At 43.2% G+C, this 25043-nt stretch overlaps 1 protein-coding gene across 1 annotated transcript in view; it reads right to left on the bottom strand.

The window, feature by feature from the left end:
• The window catches only part of LOC111868039 (neurogenic locus protein delta), a 79821-nt gene that overhangs the window by 18347 nt on the left and 36431 nt on the right, over positions 1–25043 (bottom strand). The window contains exon 5 of the mRNA XM_023858383.2: positions 11161–11412. Within this exon, the coding sequence (XP_023714151.1) occupies positions 11161–11412 (252 nt within the window). The remainder of the gene's footprint in view (positions 1–11160; positions 11413–25043) is intronic.

The raw sequence follows: 25043 nt of genomic DNA, 5'->3' as shown, positions 1-25043 counted from the left end.
GAGCAGGAATCAACTGGGCGAGATTATATTTTGGTGAACAGGATCCCATACTAACCTCATTTCTTCTAGCCACGACATTACCTGGGTGTTGAGGTAAGGCACTAGATTTGTATTCGGGAGACGAACACTTCGAATCTCGGCCGGCCCATCGGTTACACTGAGATTTTCGTGGTTTTCCTCAGTCCATCCAAGCAAATGCTGGACTAGCTCCACTCGGGTACGATCGTGTCCTTCTAAATCCTTTCCGATTCATAATTCATCTCTCGTCCTACTGTTCGAGGCTATGAAATCTAGCTAACAGCGTTGTGAAATATACCCCTGAAGAAAGAAGCCTCATTTATCGCCATACCCTTTGCTACGAAAGCTCTCTGCATTAAATTGTTCGTGACACGCGAAATATAAGTCAGGAAATGCAATTGAACGTTCGATTTAAATTTAGTTTGACGCTGACCGAGTTCTGAATTCATTGCCCATAAAAGCTTCAAGCTATTACAACGTCAGCGGGTTAATCACTAAACTGGGTGGGGCACCTACTCCCGTGTCCTTGACCCGAAAAGCGAAAGAAGCAGTCCGTGACGTCAACGCCATTCATCTGTTTTCGGCCATGTCGGGCAGCAAATGGACAGCCCTATGCGGCAGGACGCCAGCCAATGACAGAACCAGTGTGTGCATGGCGTGGTCAACGACGAGGTGTAGAATGACTCGGTAGGATGGACGGGTCGGTTTCAGGTTGCAAACCGAACTATAAAAGTAACCCGATTACAAAGGGCCACGCTAACAAGGCGTACAGGGGAAACTGAGGCAAAACTCCACACATTTAGAATCTGAGGTTCTCAAAGCTGTGATTATGAGGAGTTCTATCTTCTGTGGTATAATGCTGTGTAGTACACTAAAATTCAACCGACGTTTCGAAGGAACATATCATTTCCATCTTGTTACAAGCGGGCTTCTTGTTATGAACGCACAAAAATTTCGAAAAACTTTCAACACCGCCTTACAACATACTGTCACGTGATTTAGTGACTACAGACGGGTTTGGGGGCTAGTAATCGAATTGACTGCACTCTTTAAAACTGGTAACTACAAGCAAGGATTATGCTCTCACTGTTCTACACATTTCACCAGTCATTACAGGGCACACTAGGTCTTCTCAGTGTGTTACAGTCTTCACTAGCTGTTGCTTGGTAGCGGCTTCAACGATGGACGTTCCCTTCCTCTGGGTTCCCGAACGGTCCCCGGAGACACCAGCTTCTAACACTAACAGCTCACAAGGAGTGAACAGCAGCAGTTCTCTCTAATTTGTCCTGCTTATAACATATCGGCAGGGACCGTGCAAGGAACATCGTTCCTCTGTTGCAGTGCAATTGTTGCGTTCGTGACCACGTAACCGCTACTAAGTGACCACGTAACCGCTACTAAGCCACTGCCTAGCAACGGCCGTTGTCTGTGGAGCCATTACTTAGCAAAGGCTGTTGTACAGTTATTTCGCAGCCGTTGCCTAGCAACGGGTCTACATGCCATAATACATACATGGAACAGTTCAAATTCGCAACGCACGATCAAACGGTGCACAGATACATTAAATACACCTCAGGGAAAGGCTGCATGTCAATTATCTATGGTCGACCCTTGGAAGCCAGAAAAAAAGGTTACATGTGGCGAGGAGAGAGAGATTAATATGATCATCTTGTGATGCATATGATCATAGGTTCTTAAAAAGTGTTTATAATTCGAGTGTCTGTTTTGTGTTGAAATGACTGCAAGGGTTGGCGACGGAGGAGCAAGAAGCAGCTCGAGGTGGAAAGAGTTTCCATGAAGAAGTGACTGGACGCACAGACTCTCGTAAACTACTGACTGGCGCTAATGTTTTGGGTGCATAACGGCAGGCTGCCGTTGTTAACTGGGGCCGAACTCAGACTTTGAGTGGCTAAACAGAATAATAAAGCCCTTAGGTGTATGGTGCCCATTTTAATATTGTCGTTTTATAGGCCGTGACTTCCACAGCAAAATCAATGTATGTCGTAACTCAGAGTTCGACAAACTGTGATACCGGCAACCCTATGGGCACAAAAACAACTTTCCAGGGGTACCAAAATTCGTCATTCGCACGTATCAGGAATCCATATGCAAACTGTTACCGATGTGCATTACGTTTATGTTGAATCCACTCGGAATAATATAGAACATACGGACATTCAACGGTGATCACTGTTCAGTTACTGTTTAAGAGTATTAAGGAATTAGGTCGAGAAATTTCGAAATTTTCTTTCCACGAGGTACATACATTTGTTTCGGTGAGTACCAAGTATAGTCTGAAAGCAACTATGGGCCCTGGGGACGACTCAGCCTCTTACTGGAGGTGAAGGGCGGCCGGCGCGTAAGGCTGACAACCTTACCGTCATCTGTGAGCCGACTGTCTACAAAATGTGTCAGCCTCAACGACGTCTCACAGCCCTATGGGCCTCCACGGCTTCTTACAAGGATACCTTTACCTATTACATTTGCCTCACCAAGTGTTACTTACACTTGTCAAGTGAACACCTTCTTTTCATATTCCTTCTACCTCAGATATGCATCCTCTTGATAATGAATGAAAGACGAAACTCCCCTCAGGTTAGTTTCCCCTACGCATCAGAACAATACATTTAAAAGTCCAGGAACGGGACCTGGNGGGGGGGACTGACGAAGAGTGGGGGTCACAGACGCTCCAAATACAATAGTAGCCCACTAGCTTTTTACTTGAGCGTCTCGAGGGCACGTGGTGGCAGCTGTGGAACTTGACAATGGTTACTAGGTGACGCCACGCAAGCGTCGCTTGTCGGTACATCTGTCCCATGCTTCCCCTAAACTTGTAGCGTCCCATATCAATGCTCATCTGGCTGGTGTTTTAAATAGGTAGGAAAGGACAGAAATTTTGTGGAGGGGGGTAAAGCGTGCTTATATAAGTGCAGCTGCGTTTCAGTGACTCGTGCCTCACCCCTTCCCCACTTTACTAAACCCTCATTTCTCTGTCTCTCTCTATGGACGATGTCACCTGAAAATTAGTTTATGTAAACTAGTACTGAGCCGGTCACGGTAGCCGAGAGGTCTAAGGCATGTACTGTCTTCGCTCGCTTGGAAACCGGGAGCGTGGGTTCGAATCCCACTCAGGGCATGGATGTTTAGTTTGTGTGTGTGAGACGAGCTGATCACCCGCCCAAGGAGTCCTACCGAATGTGTAAGATCTAGAAAAACCGAAGTGAATGGAGAAGTTCATGGAGGTAGGCCTAGGCCCACTGGGGCTGTAGTGCCAAGGGGAAAAGAAGAAAAAAAATTAGTACTGAACAGTCAAACATGCTTTATGACTTTCGAAAATATAGGGTCCTTCTTTTCGCTGCGATGACGATGACAAATGTTTACTCAGACCAACAACTCTTAAGAAAGTACAGATTATTTCTTATTCATTAACACCACAAGGTAGATTTACTCTTGAGAAGCTGATAATCATTCAGCTGGTTAACATTTTCTCTATCTTTTATGGAACCGGAAGGACATTTTGAACCGTAAGATCACGTCACAAGACCATACACAGAAACAGCTGAATACAGTCCACACCCTCGCATCCTATCTTGTAACACCCATTTTAATATTATCATAAGAATTACAATATGGACGATTAGAATTTTCTGAATAAAGTCAGACCATGGTGAGGTTTTAAACGGGAAGAAATATATAAAGGAGATATTTAGATAACCTTGGCAAAGAATATAAATGACCAGCTTCACGCTCTGGTAGTCTTACCAAGTAGCTTTAATAAGCATGTATACAGTCGATTTTGACGCGATGCCGAAGAGGAAATCGGCAGTCTCTGAAATCCACAATAAACGTATCACATATATAGAATTATTAATTTTTTAAAATACACAAATATAGTGTGTATCCTCCCTTCAATAATACCCAAATACAGCCCGTACCGCTGTCCTCGCTAAGTACAGTATGAACTAATTTCCTATAAAATGTCAATTCTAGTGACGGTAGCTACAAAAAATACCACTAGATGGTGCTGGTAGTTAAAATCCCGATTTTCGTGTTACTAATTGCGTGAGAAACTTAGCCAGACTTCGGTTTTTTTTTTTGTGCCCAGTCTTTAGTGTTCCAAGTTAAAACGGGGAAAAAAGGGCAACGTCTACAACATGCTATAAAAACGCACATACAAAACTGGAAATGCAGAAGGCAATATGCCAACAGCAGAGTAAATGTTCTCCCTTTAAAACTCGGAATTGAGAAGAACTTACAGGGTATAAATAACATCATGCAACGGGGCAATATTTTTCGATATATCGAAATAAAGAAAGAAGTGTGGCAACACTCTACGCATCGATGTTCCCACAGACTTGAATTAATATTGTGATGAAGGAATCAGAAACAACGTCTGGCCTACTAACACGTCAATCTGTGGTCTCTTTGACGCCGCAGTAAACAATACAGCAACAAAGGAGGGCAGCTCACACACCTTGGCCAAGACTTTATGGGGACCATGACTTAATAGTGGAAATCACGGCGGAATTGCTTTGTTACGTTCTGCTGTTTTATTTTACTGGTTCTGTTGGTGGATGCTGGGAAGTGTCGTTATAACGCACAGAACTGACCGCGAGTTGTAAAACAAAATTAAAACGTTCATTTTGTTACACTGCAGAATTAATCAAAGCAGAAATTTTAAAGATATTTCCTGTAAACACGGACAATGTAACATGTATTACAACAGAACGCATTACTTGTACGTCACACATAAATGAACACACCCCCATTAATGTTCACTCTATTTACACTCAAACGGTCGGGAAGATGTCAATGTTGCAAAGCAGTTTCTTCTGACTGTAATGAAACAACACATATAATGCTTAATACGGATTGGTAAAATTCTGTGAAGCTGAATTACTTAACGAGTAAACTTCAAAATATACGTAAGCCTCACAATACATATCTCCCTTCGTTAACATTAATACTCCACATGAAATTAATTACATGTCACCCAATTGAAAGCCGTAGAAAGGTGAAGTTGTCCCTGTCCTTAACGAATTAAGCACTAGGCCATGAAGGCGTATGGGGGAGTGGACGTACAGATCTACACTTTCTTGACCTTGGCACTAACTGGAGGTGGTCAGCTTCACGACCCAGCCGCTTTACCCCCCAGAGAAAGAGCCCCCAGTACCCACTGGATAGGATGTTCAGAGGACCCCAAAGCCAGTCTGGACGACTTGGAGAGGACAAAATTCTTGACTCTACTGGGACTCAAACTCTGACCCCTCGGTCGTCCAAGCCCGTAGCCAGTCGCTATACCGACTACACTACGCCGGCTCCTCACTGACAGTCGTAGTCAATAATTTATCAACAACATGAAGCAAATCCGAAATCCACGAAACTATCTTTCAGTACTTAAGGCAGGGGCAAGACATTTTTTTCTTCTCCACAGCGTCCAGACCGGCTCTGGGGCCAACATGGCCTCCTATCCAGTGGTTACCGGGGAGCTTCTTCCCCGGGGGTAAAGCGGTAGGGGCGTGAAGCTGATCACTTACCTCCATCTAATGGGAGGTTAAGAATGGTGGAAGTATGCATCTACTCACCCATAGGTCTCCACAGCGTCCTGACTTGCTCTGGGGCCCACTCAGCCTCCTATCCAATGATTATCGGGNGTCGTGTCCGGTGCTCGGGCCCACCCCCCCCCCCTACGCATGGTGGGGGGGGGGGGGGGGGGCTATTTCACTGGGGGTAAAGCGGCAGATGCATGAAGCTGGCCACTCACCTCCATGTAGTGCAGAGGTCAAGAATGGTGGAACTACACCTCCACTTCCCCACACGTCTTCATGGCGTGGTGCTTAATTAATGTCAGGGGTAACTTCACCTTTACGTTAAAGTGTGTATCCCGTATTGGCAGGAGAATGCCAGACGGCAGGTCACTACTGGCGACTAGTATCGTACTGCTGTACCTTTGCTTAAGGAAACCAATTTGGAGGCGTTAAAATGTCCCCCACCGCAAATTTCAGACATTCTCTTCTCCGCAACAGAGAACATATACTGACAATTAACAAAGGCCTCATGTGTTTTTTTGGTCCGGTTATTAACATATGTTAAATCAGATTCAAACACAGGTTACTGAGGAGAAGTGATTCCAAGTAGCCCGAATTAAGTTCAGAGATGTTTCGGAGGAACGTACTGCCTCCATCTTCAGGGTAGTAGATATGTTAAGCCACGCGTAAAGCCGCCCTCTCCACCCAGGTAGAAAAAGTTTAAGTTAATTTGACTATGAAGTCCATTATTAAGATATTTCCAATCCCGAGAAACAAAACCAGTATGTAACGGTCTGTTTTCAGCTACTCTATGTAGGGCCTATGGCTAACCTACAGAAAGAACGCTAGATCCCGATTGGGATTCGAACCGAATATTTTCGAAACACGCGTCATTTGCCTTACCGCTGCGTCGATTAACTCGAAGCAAACATCAACATATTTTTGTCCTTAGCTGACAGCGTAATGGTAAATTACAATTAAAGGGAAATGGTTTGGCCGTCGACTGAACAATNTTCCTCCGAAACGTCGGTTAACACCACATATACACGGTGCCAAATCCCAGAAGACTGCTTTCTTCAATATTTAATTAAATAAACCATCATAACTCTCAACCACTGGCTTATTTCAGTAGCTACTACATGTTTCGGTCCTTACGGGACCATCATCAGGTAGTTCTATAAATACGCCTATAGTTAAATGAATGCCTAATATGGATCCATATTGGTGTAATGCATAACATTCATATAGTATACTAGTGCATATGCCGTAAAATTAAAATTCACGTACATTAAAAACAATATTGCACGTCAGAATTTCGAATATTAAAATTTTAGTATTAAGAAATTATGTCCTTTTAACTGTACGAATCGCGTTGTGTTACGCCAAAACTTTTCCCGTTAATTATGATCCACAACAAAATGCATAATACTATAAAAGTTTCCCTTCACTGTATTCTGCAGTAGAACATCTCCCACCCCAGAGGAAATCTCTACTGCTGGAGGCTGCAGAAGCCGCGTGCCTGCAACCCGCGGGCTACCTGCGAGGCTCTCCGAGGAACAACTTTACCTGACCAACCAACGTCTTATGCTCACCACCAGGCCCCCAGCCATACTACTGCGGCCACCAACTAAGGATTATCATGGAGTAACACCAAAGACTAGCGTGGGAAGGTTTTCAGAGGAAGGACGAAATCCGGGCGGATGGATGAGGCCTGGGAAACGTGAAGGAGACGATGTTGCCAGTCTGCACAAGCAGTACAGAAGGGAAACTTGAAATGGGAGCTTATACACATGAGCCGGCAAGGGCACAGCATCTCATGCACCGCAGAACATTCTAAATACCCACAGATAGGGAGATGATAGCGTGTCTTTACCGCAATGTGATATGTTTTTGTTCGCTTCGTCTCACTGTCTTAAGTTTACCTGTAGAAACACAGAGCTCTGCGAGATTTCAGGCATGCGCACAAATTATAATACGTCTAGTTCCACGCCCTAGGTTAGTTTCACCGTCTCACACGTTACAAAGTTACGCTGAAATTCAAAACTATCGTGTTTTAAGCATTATGACCAGGCTAATCAAGGCACATAGTAAGTTACTCAAAGTTGTTTTTATTTGGTAACTGAAGAGCTTCGCAAAATTAATTTTTCTAACAAAATTAATTAGGAATGACGGTTTGGTGAACTGGAAATTAATGTTATGAAATGTGTCTTTATTAATTCTTTGACACATCCCTCGAAATTAAATTCCTGATAAACCAGCCAATTATTGTAGGATTTGAGGTTCTCACAGCGGTGGTTATGAAGAGTACTAACTTCTGAGATATAACGCCGTGTAGTCCGTTGGAAGTAGAACAACGTTTCGGAAGAACATGTCGCCTCCAGCTTCTGCGTCAAAGAATAAACCAATCTTTGCTTTCCACCTACTTTCACGCTGGTTTCTTGTTTTCCTTATTCTTCGACCGTGAAGTTGTAGGCTACGTTCTTCCGAAACGACGGGTTGACTCAGAACTAACCAGACGGTGTTATATCCCAGAAAACAAATCTTCAGCTACTGATTGTTTTACACATCTAACCAATTCCTACGAACATTTTCCGTGTCTGTTCAGAGTGAACGTTACAAAGTATGTTAAAACATTAAGTATTTGTGTTAGAACATGACATAATGTAACTGGAAACCGAATTTAGACACCTTTTGTGACACAGCTAACCAAACACCATAATTCACAATTAATTTCGTGTTACCGTCTCATTAATATCCTTTAATTTTAATCAAAATTGAAACAGAAAAATAGACACAAGGCATTAACAATCTCTGAAGTTGCTTGCGTCTCCGCAGAGACGCAAATATTGACAAATGAGGGGTGAAGTACCGGTCTGCATTCTGATTTATGTTGGAACTAAATAATTAGGGTACCCAAATGCAACCTCGTTGAATTTCTGACCAGTTTTTATGCCTCATACATTTTCCTTGTCGCCGGACAGTCTGCAGAGATATGGGATAAGGGAGGTACGGTGGGCGTCATAACCCGCGTCATCAATTAGCAAAACGACAGCAAACAGTTTCACTTACCTCGTTTTCAAAGCCCATCTTTGGCGGAATGCGGTATGAATCACGTTGGAATAATGCAACAGACACGTGCCTGTTCTCAAACTACGAACTTAATTAGCATTTTCCACACATTTTCTGGAAATGATTCATTCCAAAAAAAAAAAGAGGGGAGGAGGGATGAATATGCATGGCTTGCCATGCTGCGTAACCTGAAAAACGAGGTAGTAAGTCACCTCGAAAATTCCGCAAGGGTCTGCCACACAACAACGCGCCCCTTGAGGCAGTGTCGTCGACATTAGGACTTACACCCTCTCAAGGTTTATTTTCACCTTTCTCAGGGCATATCCGGTTTTGCTCGGGAAGGCAGGGTTTCACAATAATTTAAAACCAACCTTATAAAAAAAAAAGACCCTGTTCACAATTCTGCTTGTTGACGAAGTTTTTGCAGATACAAATACTTTTCCGTCGGTTCACTTGGAAGATTTCCGCCAGTGTTTACTACGATAAATAGTTTTTACGTCTTTTCTCCCAATACAGGCCCGCATCAAACGCCTTTTTACATATGTTCACTTTAACCACCTAAACCCAAATATTTTAGAAACCAAGCGTCACGACGTTTCCAAACTTCGAAGCATTTCTATCTGTAAAAACTGACCCTCTCACTATGCTGTGATTGGTTCAAATTTTAATTTAAGGTGGTCTCCAGTTTCTATACTGACCAATCAACATGCTCACCATCTCAGCGCACAGTCCGGCGTCGTTTCGTATCAAATTACATGACAAATTTGTGAGTGCTTGTTCTGAACACCTGCGATCAAAGACTTTACCGCTGTGATATGTCAAAACTCCTAAGAAAAAATTCATCACTGCTGGTTTCAAATGTTAATTATATTACTTCATTTGTCAATTAAACCAAGTGGCAATGACGTTTTGTCTCTTATGGTTTGCCGACAAATATTAATTACATTTCTATTCTAACATATGTGCTCTTAGGTTAAACGACTGCAATATAGTTATAATTTCAGGGAGCCGAAACGGGGGGAGGGGGCTTAATTGTTACTGGGTCAAACAGAATCCTGACGTCACTAAACAGGTAGCCTATGCACACTTCCAACGAAACTGAATATCACTCTTGTCGCAGAATATCCAAATGGAACTAAAATATCTTTCTTTTCCAGAAAATCAAAAATACAGCAGGGAAGTGCTTACACTTGTACATCGTAAATTCCTGTATGTCAAAGACTCCCGGAGTGACAAAAACATCACATGAAATTCCTTTCAAAAAATTCAGCAGTCACCACACACACTGAGAAGTTCCTTCAAAGGACGCAACGCCAAAGCTTCCATGTTCCTTCTACCATAAAATTTAGAATACTTGAATAAACGACTCCAGTGAATCTAACCAACCGTTGATGAGCCCCCTCCCTCAAGATGCTGTAAAAGATTCCATAATCTTAATTCAGAAAACTCAACAATACTGTTCAAATTATCGAAAAATACTGTCACGTGTATTAGTGACTAAAGACGAGGTTTAGATTGGATTTATCGACAATTATGCATTCAACTCGGGACTACAGGTAATACAGCGCTATGGCTATTCTACACACTTTGCAGTTCACCGCCGCACACGCACTATGGTTCTCAGTGTTCACTAGTCGTATCCTGGCAACGGACTTATAAGTCTCACTGTCACAAATCGCACATGAAGTCTTCTTGTCACAGCCTAATTCCTTTCTTGCCTTTTCTTCTCAGTCAACTCGACCCAAATTCTCGACCGCAACTAACTCAAATTAATTCTTCTTCAACTGAACACTCTCAACTTCTGACAGCTAACTGTTCCCTTGGAGTGAGCCGTGATTGCGTAGTCAGTATACCGACTGGCTACGGGCTGGACGACCGAGGGGTCGGAGTTCCGAGTCCCGGTAGGGTAAAGAGTTTTCTCCATGTCGTCCAGACCAGCTCTGGGGTCCATCCAACCTCCTATTCAATGGGCATCGGGGGCTCGTACATCGGAGGTAAGGCGGCAAGGGTGTGAAGCTTACCACTCACCTCCAACTAGTGCCGAGGTCAAGAAACGTGGATCTATATATCTACTCCCCCATACGCCTTCATGTGTTAGTGCTTGATTAGTTAAGCAGAGGGACAAGTTTATCTTTTTTTTTACTGCTTCCTTGGAACTTCCCGTTACGTAGCCTCGGGGCGGACCCCAAGAAAAACACCGTCTTCTATTCTCCCGTATTGTTTTAGGTGTGTTTAGCGATCCATTGCCTAGCAACAGACGTCGTACTGTTGCGAGCGTTGGCTCCGTCAGGAATGTGTTTACCGAGTCGTTACCTAGCAATGGGTCTATGCAAAACAATACATTAGAATTTTCTGGGTGTTCTACTTATCGTGTGCCGAAATGGTAAGGAAGTGCTGGTCGCTCCTTCAGGTTACGAGAGTTTCAACCTTTCGGCACAGCGCGAGACCCCGAAAATTCCTCAACGAATGTGGATCATAAAGGATGTTGCAGGAACGAGGCAAACCATACAAGACACCAAATTACACAAATATGAGGAACACTTACGTTTGGTGCAGTAATCTCCCTGCCAGCCAGACAAGCAGACACGATCACCGGTGGGGGAGCATTTGTAGTGGCCGAAGTTGTCGTCTCGAGGCCGACACAGGTTGGCGCAGCCGGCGCCGTAATAATGTGCGTCGCAGGTGACTCGGTATTCGTACCTCATCACGGAATGAGACGAGAGATGCTCTTCCTCCGTCCAGTTCTCCCCCACGTCCAGAAACCTCTGTGTTGTCAGGCGCGTGATCAGCGTCTCCCCTGCAACAGTACAAATCGTCACCATGGAAACGCCAATAGAAGTGCTGAAACTAGCTCGTTGCTCATGGAAATACAAGAAGTTCTGGAACTCTTTCGTTACTCATGGAAACACCATCAGAAGTGCTGAAACTAGCTCGTTACTCGTGGAAACCCAACAGTAAGTTCTCGAACTCATTCGTTACTAATGGAAACGCAACAATACTTGTTAGGAAATGGATCATTCCGCATGGAAGTGCAACAAGAAGTTCTCAAACTAGATGGTTACTCGTGAAAACGCAACACTAAGTTCTGGAAACGTTGGAACCGGTCCGATACCCGTGAAAACGCTGCTCGTGGAAACGCAACAAGGCATTCTGTAAGTGTCTCGTTCATCATGGAAAAGCAACGAGACCTTCTGGAACTGTTTAGTTACTGGCGGAAACCAACACTAAGTTTGGAACTGGTTCCTTACTCACAAGGAAACGCAACAAAAAGAGCGATACCACCTCGCTACTTGAAAAAGAGCTGAAACTAGCTAGTTACCTATGGAAATCAAATTAAAATATCGTAATTCGATCTTTAACCGTGAAAACGAAACAAAACAGAACTGAAAATATTAACTTCAAATATAACAAAAACGCAATGTGTTCTAATATGATATTTAACTCCACATCATCGTCGACCTGATAAAAGAGTTTACCATCCACAAAATCGGAACAAGAATTTTGGAAAAATCGGCTAACCAGGGGAAAAAGATATATTTGACTTGCTTTTTGTAGAAAGGTAAGAAATACGTTAACTAATTTATCAAGCATTAAAATGAACAGCCAAAGTGAATATCAATTCTGAATTATAAGAGAGGCAAGGCTCTAATTAATTTCAATAATTTGGAACCCCCTGCTTTAATATCTTCTGGATCACCGCTAGGTTTGATTACGCGTAGTCCGTTGAAAATCAACAGATGTTTCAGAGCAACATATCGCTTCCATCTTCAGGCTCTAAGTAAGCTGATAAAATACCAACGTGAAAGCAGGTCTGATTCATTCTATTCAGGTGTTCCAACCACTTGAACGCTGTCCTTGCAGTATCCGCCACCAGATCGCGGGGACTGCGAAGCAAGAGCAACGAGCGTCTGCTAGGAGCCATAACTCACTCAACGCAATGATCAAAATACTGAATACCCACATGGCTGTTACTTGGTCGCGGTCCCTGATGACAATTACCGGAAGAAGCAAGGCCCTCACTCAAAGACACCAGCACCATATGTGACGTTATGTTTCCGGTGTGACGTAAGGCTAAAGTTATGGCAGGTGTTGAATAAAACGGAACCAATTTAACGAACAAGCAGGTCAAGAAACATCAACTAATCACACTATTCTCGGGCCCAAAACAGAACTGCCAACCCCGAGGACAGGAACAAAACGTCAGGGGTGGAAACTTATATATTCTACGGTATACAGCAGTACCACATCACAGGATTAACGAATAAACCAATCTACCAACCAAAAGGTCAGTTAACTATAACAATCATCCCTAATGTCTTTGGCTTCGGGAATACCTGCAAATGCAAATAAACCCAATTTAATCTTTCCACGTAATTTTATATAAGACAGAGGTAATATTATATTTGAGCATCTTGTTGCATTGTACTTAACGTCTATTGTTTCCGTGTAACATTCTATGTAATTGTGAGGCCATAACATACTTAAGATTTCATCACCTGGGTCAGTTCTTCATGGAACCAAGTGACTTTATGACGGCCTCATAAATAAAGTCCTACATTTCATTCCAAGTGTAGGATTAATAAAGGATTAATCCAAAGGGGAAGCACAGTAGATCACTGAAGGTCGCAGTGCAAGGGCCGGTTTTTATGGCCCAACCCTTACATACATACATACATACATTCATTGTTTCCGTCAATAATGCAACAATTAACATTATGTAAGATTTGAGGCTTTCACGGCGGTGACTATGAAGAAAGGAGTCTTCTGGGATTTGGCACCCTGTATATGTGGTGTTAACCGACGTTTCGGAGGAACGTATCGCCTCCATCTTCAGGGTAGAAGGAAAAATATAAGAAATCCGCAAGCAAAGAGACCGTGAGAACCGGTAAAAGCAGACTGGTGACCAGTCGGTTAACACCACATATACACGGTGCCAAATCCCAGAAGACTGCTTTCTTCAACAATTAACATTGATTCACACTTAATCCATATAGTGGTCGTTATGTTTATAAAAATCGGTGTTGTTAATTGTTTCATTATAGACGGAAACAATAGATTAGAAGTGAAGACAGAGGTAGTTAACTGAAGCTGATGGCATATTTCACTGAAGTTAGAAACTCGTCTAAGAGGGAAGCCCACCTCAGCTCTTTCTGCTGTGTCCCGTGGAACGAGGTTCACATTTCAGCAGTTCATTCTCAGACATACGTAGTTAAAGTTAACTCAAATACTAATATATTGTCACGTATCCGGGGTTTGTGTGACTAATAAGACGGGTTTTGGGTTTGATGATCGAATTTATTGCACCTTCATACAACTGGTTACAACAGTTCACAAATCACTGAGACACTCATCTTCTTCCACTGGACACTCCACTGGAACTGCTCTCACTTCCAATTGAACTTAACTTCACTACTCCCTTGTACTCCCTCGGACTCCTCCAAATCTTCTAACTGTGCCCTCTTATGATCTCTCGGAACGGACTCCACGGAAAACACCGTCTTCTGTTGTCAAGAATGCGTGTTTATTGGTCAGTTACCCAGCAGTGGATGTCCTGTTGCTGAGAGCGTAACTTTGGGAATGTTTTTACCGAGTCGTTGCCTACCAATGGGCATATGCGTCACATTATGCATGAATTAATCTATAAGCCTTCAAACCTCTTCTTGACCACAGCCAGTTTAGTTTCGTTATTTTTAATTGTGGTATATTTAACGACAGCCTGTAGCTCAAACGATGCACCGTCATACGGAAAGGATAGGGAAGGAAGTGGTCGTTGCTCATTTCAAGGTCTTACTCGGAATCTGGGGGGGACGTGGTAGCGAAGATGGTTGAGGCACTATGCTACAAGCCGGAAGGTCGCGGGTTCGATTCTCGATGTCACTGGATTTTTCAATTTAACTAATCCTTCCAGCAGCACTATGGCCATGAGGTCAACTCAGCCTCTAACAGAAATGAGTACCAGGAATCTTCCTGGGGGGTAAAGGGAGGCCAGCAGGCGCGTAAGGCTGAAACCTCACAGCCATCTGTGAGCCGATTTCCTAGAAAATGTGTGAGCCTCAATATCTCACAACCCTATGAGCCTCCACGGCCTGTTACAGGGATAGCTTCAGTTTTTACTCGGAATCTACCTGGGAGGACTGAGAATGCAACGAAAACCTCAAGATTATCGGCGTCCCGGCCGAGATACGAACCGGTCACCTCTTCAATACAAGTCAAAATCTCTACGCAAACCCGTTCGCTAAGAAACTAGTTTTAAATACATACCCCATGCACTTTCGGTCTAGAATTTTAAAAAGGAAAGTGTAATTTTCTTCTCATCCAAAAGTGACGGTGTATCACAAATCAGATGACTTCAAAGAGTCAGGTACAAGACACTACGATGTATATGCAAACACCATATATTTCTCTTCACTGGCTTTGTTAAATTGCAATAATAGTTGTACATATTCATTTAAGATCCCAACAACTTGACTGATCTTCACTTAAAGGATTACGTTAAAAGGAATAAAGAAAAGAGTGCGTGAAGATGTTTGCAGCTCAGCGAATAACGAAAGATAAACATTAAAAAGACAAAAGGTTATTAATTTGGATAGGGCAACATCATGATAAAACGTTCTCACGGAACGGAATGTCTTAATTCATCAGGAGACTAACATTACTTATTTACACACACACACACACAAAACAACTACGAGTAAACTGTACAAAAAAGAAGCTATGATCTGCCCGAAATGGCATCACAACGACTTAAAAAATTCACACAAAACACACATAACCATCATTCCCGCCGTCCGAACCACCCAGCCTCCTATCCGATTGGTACCGGGGGCGACTTCCTCGGGTGTAAAGCGGCCGGGACGTGAAGCTGGTCCCTCCCTTAGTACTGAGGTTATGAAGGCACGTACACTTCCACTCCCCACTACGTTTTCATACCGTGATGCCTAATCCTTTAAAGGATACCGTTTATTATACCGGCGTCTACAACTCGCTTTAACATTAAACATTAAGTTCTGGGAGAAGCTAGTCCCTTACCTTCCTTTGATACGACAGGGACCGAACAGAAGACAAAGCGTCCAAGAGTTTTTCTACTGTTCCGTGTTAATTCGTTGCCGCGGTAACGTTTCAGTAAGCTGTTGCCTAGCAACAATATGCGTTTGAAATGAGCTCAGGTGATATATACATACCGAGTTTCATAAAGATGAGTTCAAGCATTCAAACGGCATGGATTAACACATACACAGGCATCATATGATGATCTCGCATGCCTACTTCTATTTGTTAAAGTAAGGAAAGTAGGCCCAAAATTAGCGTTTTGCCGACAAAGTGTATGGTTCTCAGAATAAACAGTAATAATGTTCCCTAAACAGCATCAACCCGCTGCTCTTTGGAATGCAGATGCCGTGTGTTTTCTGTCAGGTGTATAAAGAGTTGGGCACAGCGGTAACTTCGCCCCCCCCCCTCTGCACCTTTCATTATCCTACCCCACGAAACTGATTTCAACATTCCCAAAGGCAATTCGTACTGCCTGTTAACACATGCCACTACTAACCGGTAAGTTCACTTTCCCACTGCCTTATTGTATTCGTTTGCGATTCTTGCGTGAGCGGCCCAATTATGATATGGGCTACTTCATCGTGCTACAGCCCCCCCGCCCCCTGCCAAATAATTTAGCCCACAGCACACCGACCTTCATACGGAACTGCTGTCCGTGTTATTAATCTGGCCGTTAGAATGCGCTGTGGATTTTGTCGAGTCCGCTGACTGAGTTATGGGCTCAGGTTGTGTATGGGTTATATCAGGCCTTTGTCATCCTCCCTCCCATAATGCAGCTGCAATCGCTACCCCGCTACTTCTCATAACTCCACTTCTCCCCAGAGAACAGGTTTAACTTTTTGTTTGTCGTGTAAACAGGTTTAACTACTAAATTGTGGTGTACAGACCCGTTGTCAGGCAAAGACCTCGCAACAAACGGGCACAGCCGTTGCAATGCAACAGGCGAATAAACGAACGGCAGTTTCTGAGTAACGGCTTGATAAACATGTTTCCGCAGCAACAAATACGAACACAACAATAAAGTTGTTGGAAACTGTGTTTTCTATATGGTGCGTCGAGTAGTTATAAAGAAGAGAATTGGGGCAACCAGTACCCCCGGGTGGAGGCGGGGTCGAATACATCCACCGTAGCCCTGCGAGTCGTAGGAGGCGACGAAAAGGCAAGTCTCAAATCTGAGACGTTAAAATATGGCCACGAGACCCACAGGACTGCACTGGCGAGGGCCAGCAGCAATTACAAACGACAGACCCGTCCTCTGGTCAGAGAGAGTGCCCTACATCAACAAACCCGCAACTGCCTGACAGTGATAAAAATCTGGTTTTAAGCCCCAGATGGGTGCTTTATTCCGAGACACACTGGCCGATTGACCGTCGGTCGTAACATAAGACTTAGACCCAAGCAGTCAGTTGAGTTCTGCAAGGGAGGCTGATTAGATATGGTAGTACAGTTGAGTTGATAGTTGACAAGAGTTCTGCACGGGCAGCTGTGGCAAAAGGACCTCAGAGTGTGAAGCCGAGGAATATCCACTATGAGAAGCAGTTGCCAGGGATGGGCTGGTGAAAACATCAGGCTGGGAAAGTCTTAGATGCAGCTGTGGTGATCTGTGAAATGTGGAGATTTGCGACAGCGCTGTAATTACTTGTAGTTCCAAGTGGTGCGTGTAAGTAGCCAACAAAACCATTCACCAATCCACATCCCATCTATTGTCACATATACACGTGACAATATAAAATATTTACTTCTAATAAAATAATTTCAGGTTCCTTCACTTCACGAAACACACTACTTTAAATAAACTGAAACAAGATATAACAAGCTACGTCATAATGTTCAAATGTTCTGGTCTCACTGGTGTAACCTTTTAAGTGCCAGTTTTTTCACCCCCAGCGTATCAAATTTCTTACAAGTTACAACACAAGATTACGCTAAAACGTGTTGAATTTGTTTTACACAGAAAAAGAACTAAAAACTCTGTGGGAAAAGCGGCTTAGTCCCCTCGGTACACTTAGAACAGCAAGCTACTAGTACTAGCCTGATCGCTGGCATGCACCCTCACGTAATACAGTGAATGGTGACATTAGGTTTGTGTTGACTGTACTCCAGACGATGTTTTGTCGTCAGGCATAAAAAGTATCAATGGACACTCTTTACTATTACGGGTACTTTTCGTCACCAATACGAACTGACTTCTCTTTACAATACCGTGAGAACGGCTACTATAGCAGCGCGATACAAGTCTGATTCTTGCAGACGTGCGTCAATTAGTAAAGTTATTTATGATTTACTAGTGTAACACCCGTTGAAAATTCAACGGAAAGTCTCTTCATTTGTTATATAAGCTCCCACATCATTAGCTTCCCCTGCTTTACCCCGAATTCCTTTACAGCCATAAACGTTATCGAATAATACGTCAAGGGTGACGTTTAACGCCAACTCCCACGAATAGCAAGCATAAATAGCCAGTAATAAACCATATATATAGTTTACTACACTTAATATACACTCCAAAAAATACTGTCACGTGAATGACTGACTACAGATGGGGTTGGTTAGATTTATATGCTACTTTAACACATGACTCGTAAATACCAATTATTACAGCGTCATCGTTAATCTCCACAATTTACAAATTACCTGAGCACACGCTAAGTCTTTTCAGTCTGCTGCAGTTTCCACTAGTCGTTCCCTGTTAACGGTCTCTAACAGTGGGGATTCTTCAACTGCACCATCCAAGTCTTCTCTTCACAGACTTCCGTACAACTGACCAGATCTCAGGCTGGCGGCCATTTAAAACCAACCTCAAAATATTCTTTTCACAGCCTGACTTTCAACTGAGCACTCTAAAACCTCGTCTCGCGTATAACCCCTCGGCACGATCCACATAGAAAACACAGCTCTTCCAGTGTTGCCTCAATCATCTCCATGGGAATTTGCCTGTCAATGAAGGCGTCACCCAGCAACAGCAGGGTATACTTGTTTATTAAAAATCTGTTGCCTAGCAGCGAATGCTGTTTCGTTGTCTGTTTCGAGGTCGCTACCCAGCAACGGCACTATACGCTATAATATCAACACTCACAGAATAGACACGATACATCGAGATAAAAGAATGATCGCTCGTTATCTACTACAGAACTTACGTTCATGTGCGTTGTTAACACTCAGCAACTCGTTGCTAAGGTAGTCTGAAATTGCGTAACAACAACGATAAAATATCACGTTTCCATAACTTCTTATATACAGAATGATTAAAATATTCCGTGGGTACCAACGGCTCCAACATCTGTGTGGACGGCCTGAGAACATCAGGAGAGCTGGTCTCCGTGCCGGAATTTCAACTCAACATCTAACGGAATGCAAAGCAGGTCTGCCTACCCATTCAACCGTGACATTGGGTATATCGTTTATTAAACAGTTAAAAGGCCAAATATACATATCCACGGCAACGAGCAAGTTAGTGCAGCGGTATCTCTTTACATTTATACCTTGAAGGTAACCAGTTCCGATCTCGGTCGTACTACCGGCTACTCTGAAAGTTTCTTGTGGGTTTCATCAGTCACTCTGAAGTAGAGCTCCACGTATCTTCAACCTCGGCACTCGATGAAAGTGAAAGAGCTTAATGTTTTGGTTTCTTTATCATCGCTAACTTTTGGAGATGGAAACTGTTCCCAGAACGTGGTAAGGAAGATATAATCTCTCTCCCTGGAATCAAACCCCGATTCTGTCACTTCGCTTACAAAAAGATATTCGGCCCAAATAAATTAATAAAACGTTACTGTTATAAGAATGCATCACAAACCAGCACTGCGGAAGTTATTTCACGTCTCATCCGGCCCTTCCTTTGTAAAGGAACGCACGTTTTTGAAAACCGTCCAAATCAAAGGAGAGGACATGCCTGTCCAACATACTACCGAGAGCAAGATATAGTCAGATCCGCATTATATTCTCGTGAATTATTTGACGAAGCCGTTAATATTTGTACACAGTTCGAGTGGTTAAGATGACTGATGAATTCAGAAGTATCTGGAAGGAAACGGCCGTGATATTATTATCTCGACATGTGCCTGAAGAGACCGGGAAAATCAGTATTTGACTGAGGTTCGAAATGGGTACCTCCCAAACACTCGTCCACAGGGTTACCGCTACGGCAACCCGCTCAGTCAGTTTATTGGCGTTAACGTTAGAACCACTAAAAACCATGTGGTGGATAAATAAAAAAATCACCATGACTGAGGTTCGAAACGAGTACCTCCCAAACACGCGTCCACAGCGTTATCGATACGGTAACCCGCTGAGTCAGTTTAGTGACGTTAACTTCGGATTCACTAAAACCCTTGTGGCGGATAAATAACAAAAATCACCACCAACATTTGTATAACGTAGGTAAATCATTTAATATATCAGAATAAAGAACAAACTTAACATTCTTTGTTATTTGTACGGGCTGGAATGTATTAAAGAGTCTATCAAGTGGCTATAGACTATGAAGAAGGGTTAAAATAACACAAGCCCCTCCACAAGTGTTTGTAAGCACGCCGGCTGTTAACTCAACTGTTTATTTTATGAACTAATCTTCCTCTACATTTCTCTTTAAGTACTAACTTGAAGGAGATGACTCCCATAGTTTACAGACTCGTACATATCGACAGGTTCTTTTCAGTCAAACGAGGTTGTGAGATGAAAATTTAATATTTTTTTAAAGGAGATATCCATTAACATTTGTATACGCGTGTTGTAGTGTGAGATATATACAAAGCTATAAATTATTCCGTGGCCAAGTCAGAAACAGCAAAGCAGGTGTGTAGGAGAAGGAGAAGAACACACATAAACCTCTCCAGGCAACCAACCAGTTCCCGAGCAGCTGCGGGCATTCATGGTCTCTTCTTTATTTTCCCTAAAGCACGACTTCTGGGCAAAAACGAAAGCATACCACATATACAAGCAAGTCATTTTATATACCATTTTTATATTTATTTATTTATTTATTTATATATATTGCAGCGTCATGCTTTGTTGAGCTCTAGAAAGGTACTCGACAAAATGCTGTTAACTCTTCAATTTCCCACAGACATCACCATCACGCGTTCATATGAGTTATCTCCAACTTTCCTTCTTCCATTAACAATTAACTACACGCAGCAAAGTCCTTGAAAAAGCTAATATTCAATCGGTTGCTCAAGAAATCCACAGCCTTTTATACAACCCGAGGGTTCATTACCGTGTATATAAAAGCGCAGCACTACTCATTATCCTGAGTCAAATAATTACATTACCAACTGACCGAAACATGTAAAGGCATTATATAAATATATACCGAGTCACACTGGACGGTGTTGCCAAATCATTTTATAAATTAGTGCGACGGACCAGAACGAACAAATTTAAACTTACAATATGAATCCTTAAAGATCCCTTTTAACACTACCTCCGATCTACTCTTAGGCCTCCTGGATGATATCGTTTATTGCACAACAGCAACAACAAAAATAACGAACTGCAACAAGAATTGATATATTGGGTTCTTGGACTTTTGGACTTTTTGCAACAAGAATACTGACAACCGGCACCAATATTATTTGGTTTATTACTGTCCTAAATCCTTCCTCTGCCAATTTGGAGAGAAGGTTCTCGCTCTCCAGTGAACCGGACAACTATGCTGGCGGAAGCGTACGCTCCTGGTAGGGCCACATATGCCGGATAGGTCAAAGGATAGGAGCAAGACGAACTGTAGACCCTGGTCCTAAATGTTGAGGGTTGATCGTGCGACTGACAACCCCATCCAAGGGAAAATCTGTTACGAAACCTCCAGAGCCTATGCAGGAGGCCATGACCCACAGGGTTGCAGCGCCACTATAGACTACCTCAAAAGCAAGATACATTGCTGGAAGCTTTACTGCTAAATGATAAAAAATGGCTACAGCACCTACTTTCAAGGGAATGGACATGAAACTTCTGGCAATTTCGAAATGTAAGAGTTAGCAATTAAAACATAGTTAAAGGAATAATATAATGTATGAGATGACTCTAGCGAGATTGCTAGAATTGCCAAGTAATAGTAGCCTTGATTTCGAACAGCAAAATCAGTCAATCCATAAAACTTATGAACACCTATATATAATTTCAAAAAGGGGGAAAACATATCATTCCACAAATTACGCATCAGTCAGAATACCATGCAACAATTATAGTACAGTCTGGCCCACATTCTTACAATTTATTTCCCGTTAACTGCAGTGTTAAAGGTATAACTTTCCTTACCATCAGTATTTAAAAAAAAAAAAGATAATTTCTTTGGTGAGAAGTTACGTGTGTTTTATATATAACAAGTGATGCAGGTTAGGGGAACAAACCACAAATTATCACCATGACATTGTAAATACCAAACTATCGACTGCTGCTTCAGATGAATGGCAGTTGACTTTGCTAATAACGCCTTAAAAGAAAACATATACCACTCATAACGAAGATAAATTAAAACACAATTTAATTTTTTCTTATTTTCGTCTGTGTCTGTTTCTTTAAGGGTCAAACTGTATTGCTATTTCCCATGTCGGTGGGGGGGGGGGTTCCCTCGCCCAGAGAGAGTAGCTGACCGCGTCCAAAGATACCACCAATAGGATTATTATTATTATTATATGTTACAGAAAATGATGACCTTATAAACCACAGGGGTTTCCAACAATCCCCTTACTGCAGCTTATACGAGTGCTTCAAGAAGGTAGTTTTTAAGACTCTCTTACCCTGATTATCCACCGATTCAAAGGCCCCCTTCCCCCTTGATCAGTATTCTTGAGAAAATGGTTAGCTACCTACTGAAATGGGGTAAGGGGAGGTTTTGTTCACCTGGTACAGAAGGGGGGCATAAGGAAGCTAGAGGGGTAGCTTAATCACAGACTGGGAACAAAATATAAGGCTATGATATTTTTGTGTCAGAGACTGCGATGCGTCAGGCTGGTACATGTGAAGGTTTGTGCAACAACGGTGTACGTTACACTTCAACTGCAAGAATGCTGACTAGACTGGACCCTTAGAAATCCCAACAGTGAAACGCACTTCAACTCTCTTACAACAGATCCCTTCTGACAAAGGTTTCACATAATTTACACTGCTGATAACATTCGGCAAATATAATATTCATTATTTTCTCAAAATGAAGGGGTTAAGTTATGTTCACCTGCCTCTTAAAAAAGGTAAAGTTGTGCTGCGCTTAATCAATTAACCACTATGTCATAAAGACATATGAGGGAGTGGAGGTATAGCTCCACCATTCTTGACATCGACACTAGAGGGAGGTGAGCTTCACGCACCGGCCGCTTTACCCCACGGTACCCATTGGTGGGGAGGCTGGGTGTATAGCAGAACGGGTCTGGATGCTGTGGAGAGAAATCTTGCCGTGCTGAGAATCGAACCCTGGCCATCCAGCCCGTAGCCAAGTGAGCTATTCCGATTCTCTACAACAAAGAATTCTGAATTTTGTCCACAGAATGCTTATTATGCTGTTCTGAACAACGGGTATTTCCTTCAGCAGTTCGAACTCCACTACGCAGAATGGTAGAATAAGTGAATAATTAACAGGAAAGGATGTGAAAGGAAACTACCGTCCCTAATCTGAACTACTATCCCGCCATTTTCCTGGAGGCACGAAGGAAAATCAATCTTAGTGAAGGTAGCCGGCCAGTGAACCGAGATCTGAGGCCGACACCTCCCTAAAACGAACGAGTGGTACCTGTCTGACCACTAAATGAAACTTGGGTTTAACGGACACTTGCTGTGACACCCCTGTCACAAACAGGCTTCCCCATTTCTTTACGTTATACATATTTTTTTCCTTCTTTTTTGCAAATTAAAAAACGCTATTTGCAGCTACCAGGTGTTTGCAGGGAAGTGAGGAGGGAATTTCCGCACTGCCATTGTTAGAAATTCAAACGTCCTCTGCAAAGTGGCTCTGAGGGAGACCCAGGTACGGGCCAGTGTTTGGAGGAAGGTGTCCTTTTTGTTCCCTTCTTCCGGATGTGTGACCATGTACATCCACAGCACTGGAACCACATTTCCTTCGTCAAGGGCTGCTTCCACCAAGTGGGTCCGCGCCCTCAGGGGTTTGCCTTCCGTTGCAGCAGTCTATATAACCAAGGCAATGAACCCTAACCCTAGTGTCCTTGGTTCAGATACCGTCCTAAAAACATACGCTTCCAATACAGACACGGGATTGAACCCTAACCCTAGTGTCCTAGGCTCGAATACCGTTTCACTAAAGGTAGACGTATATGTATTCTTAACCTCGGCAATAAATCAGCTTGACGCCCTGGCTGCATATCCCTCGTAAAAAGAACCTCTGATACCCAATGCCCACACGGCCTCACAGGCAATAATGATGTGTGGAGAAGAGAAAAATCTCTCGCCGTAGCTGGGAATCGAACTTCAGCCCGTAACCCAAGTTGCCAAAAACGTGCAATATACTCGAGGAGTCATCCTGGATAACAATTTAGGGCTAGCTATGTCATTCCCACTGCGGGGAGGGGGAGGGGGCTGAGAGAGTGGTACACTGACCCACAGGTCAAAGATTCTCGATACGACTCCCAAACTTGTTAAGTGGAGACAGGCGGGTTGAGTGGCATGACCACTCGTGTTTCCACTGTGCTCTGGGGACAAGTCCAACCGGAAGACGGGCCTTCACTTTCGCAAGGAGATGAAATCCAAACCATCCTCTCAATAAAGAGAGACAGGGGAATGTCAACAGCTGTCACCCTTATGTTGGGTCCACTTCTGGAGCCTTTTAAAAAATAAATTGCATCGGTGTTTCTTCCTTTGCTGTCGTATAACATGGAAAACCTTTCCAGTTTTTCATCTACGTTTAGATGGATCTTGTGTGCTAAGGAATTGGAAACAGTTAAGTTAGCAAGAGCATCTGTAACTGGCACTGTGGGATACATCCCAGCCTGCATCACTTTTGCCAACCTGAACGCCATCATGACCGTTTCCTTTCGGATCTTACGCATTTCTTTCACAAACGCAAAGAAAAAGTGTTCTAAGCAGGGCAGTTTCCAAAACCGACCACACATCAGATAAAACTTCTGGGGTAAAAAATGCATAAACTTAATAAACCTAGCAAGTTACATACTGTTAAGGGGCCGCGCCATAGCTCAAGCGGTTAGTCGCTAGCTTCCCACCGCGGTGGCCCGGGTTCGATCCCGAGTTTGGTCAAGTGGGATTTGTGGTGGACAAAGTGGCACTGGGGCAGGTTTTCTCCGAGTACTTCGGTTTCCCCTGCCAATCTTCATTCCACCAATTGCTCCACAATCACCCTCACCTATCATCTGGGGCTGTTACAATAGGCCAGAAGTGGCCGCAGTACAAGGGACTTAGTCCCACCCCACTAACAAT

The sequence above is a fragment of the Cryptotermes secundus genome, unplaced genomic scaffold (assembly GCF_002891405.2).
Source record: "Cryptotermes secundus unplaced genomic scaffold, Csec_1.0 scaffold635, whole genome shotgun sequence".
NCBI lineage: Eukaryota > Metazoa > Arthropoda > Insecta > Blattodea > Kalotermitidae > Cryptotermes > Cryptotermes secundus.
This window is presented reverse-complemented; position numbering and strand designations above follow the sequence as displayed.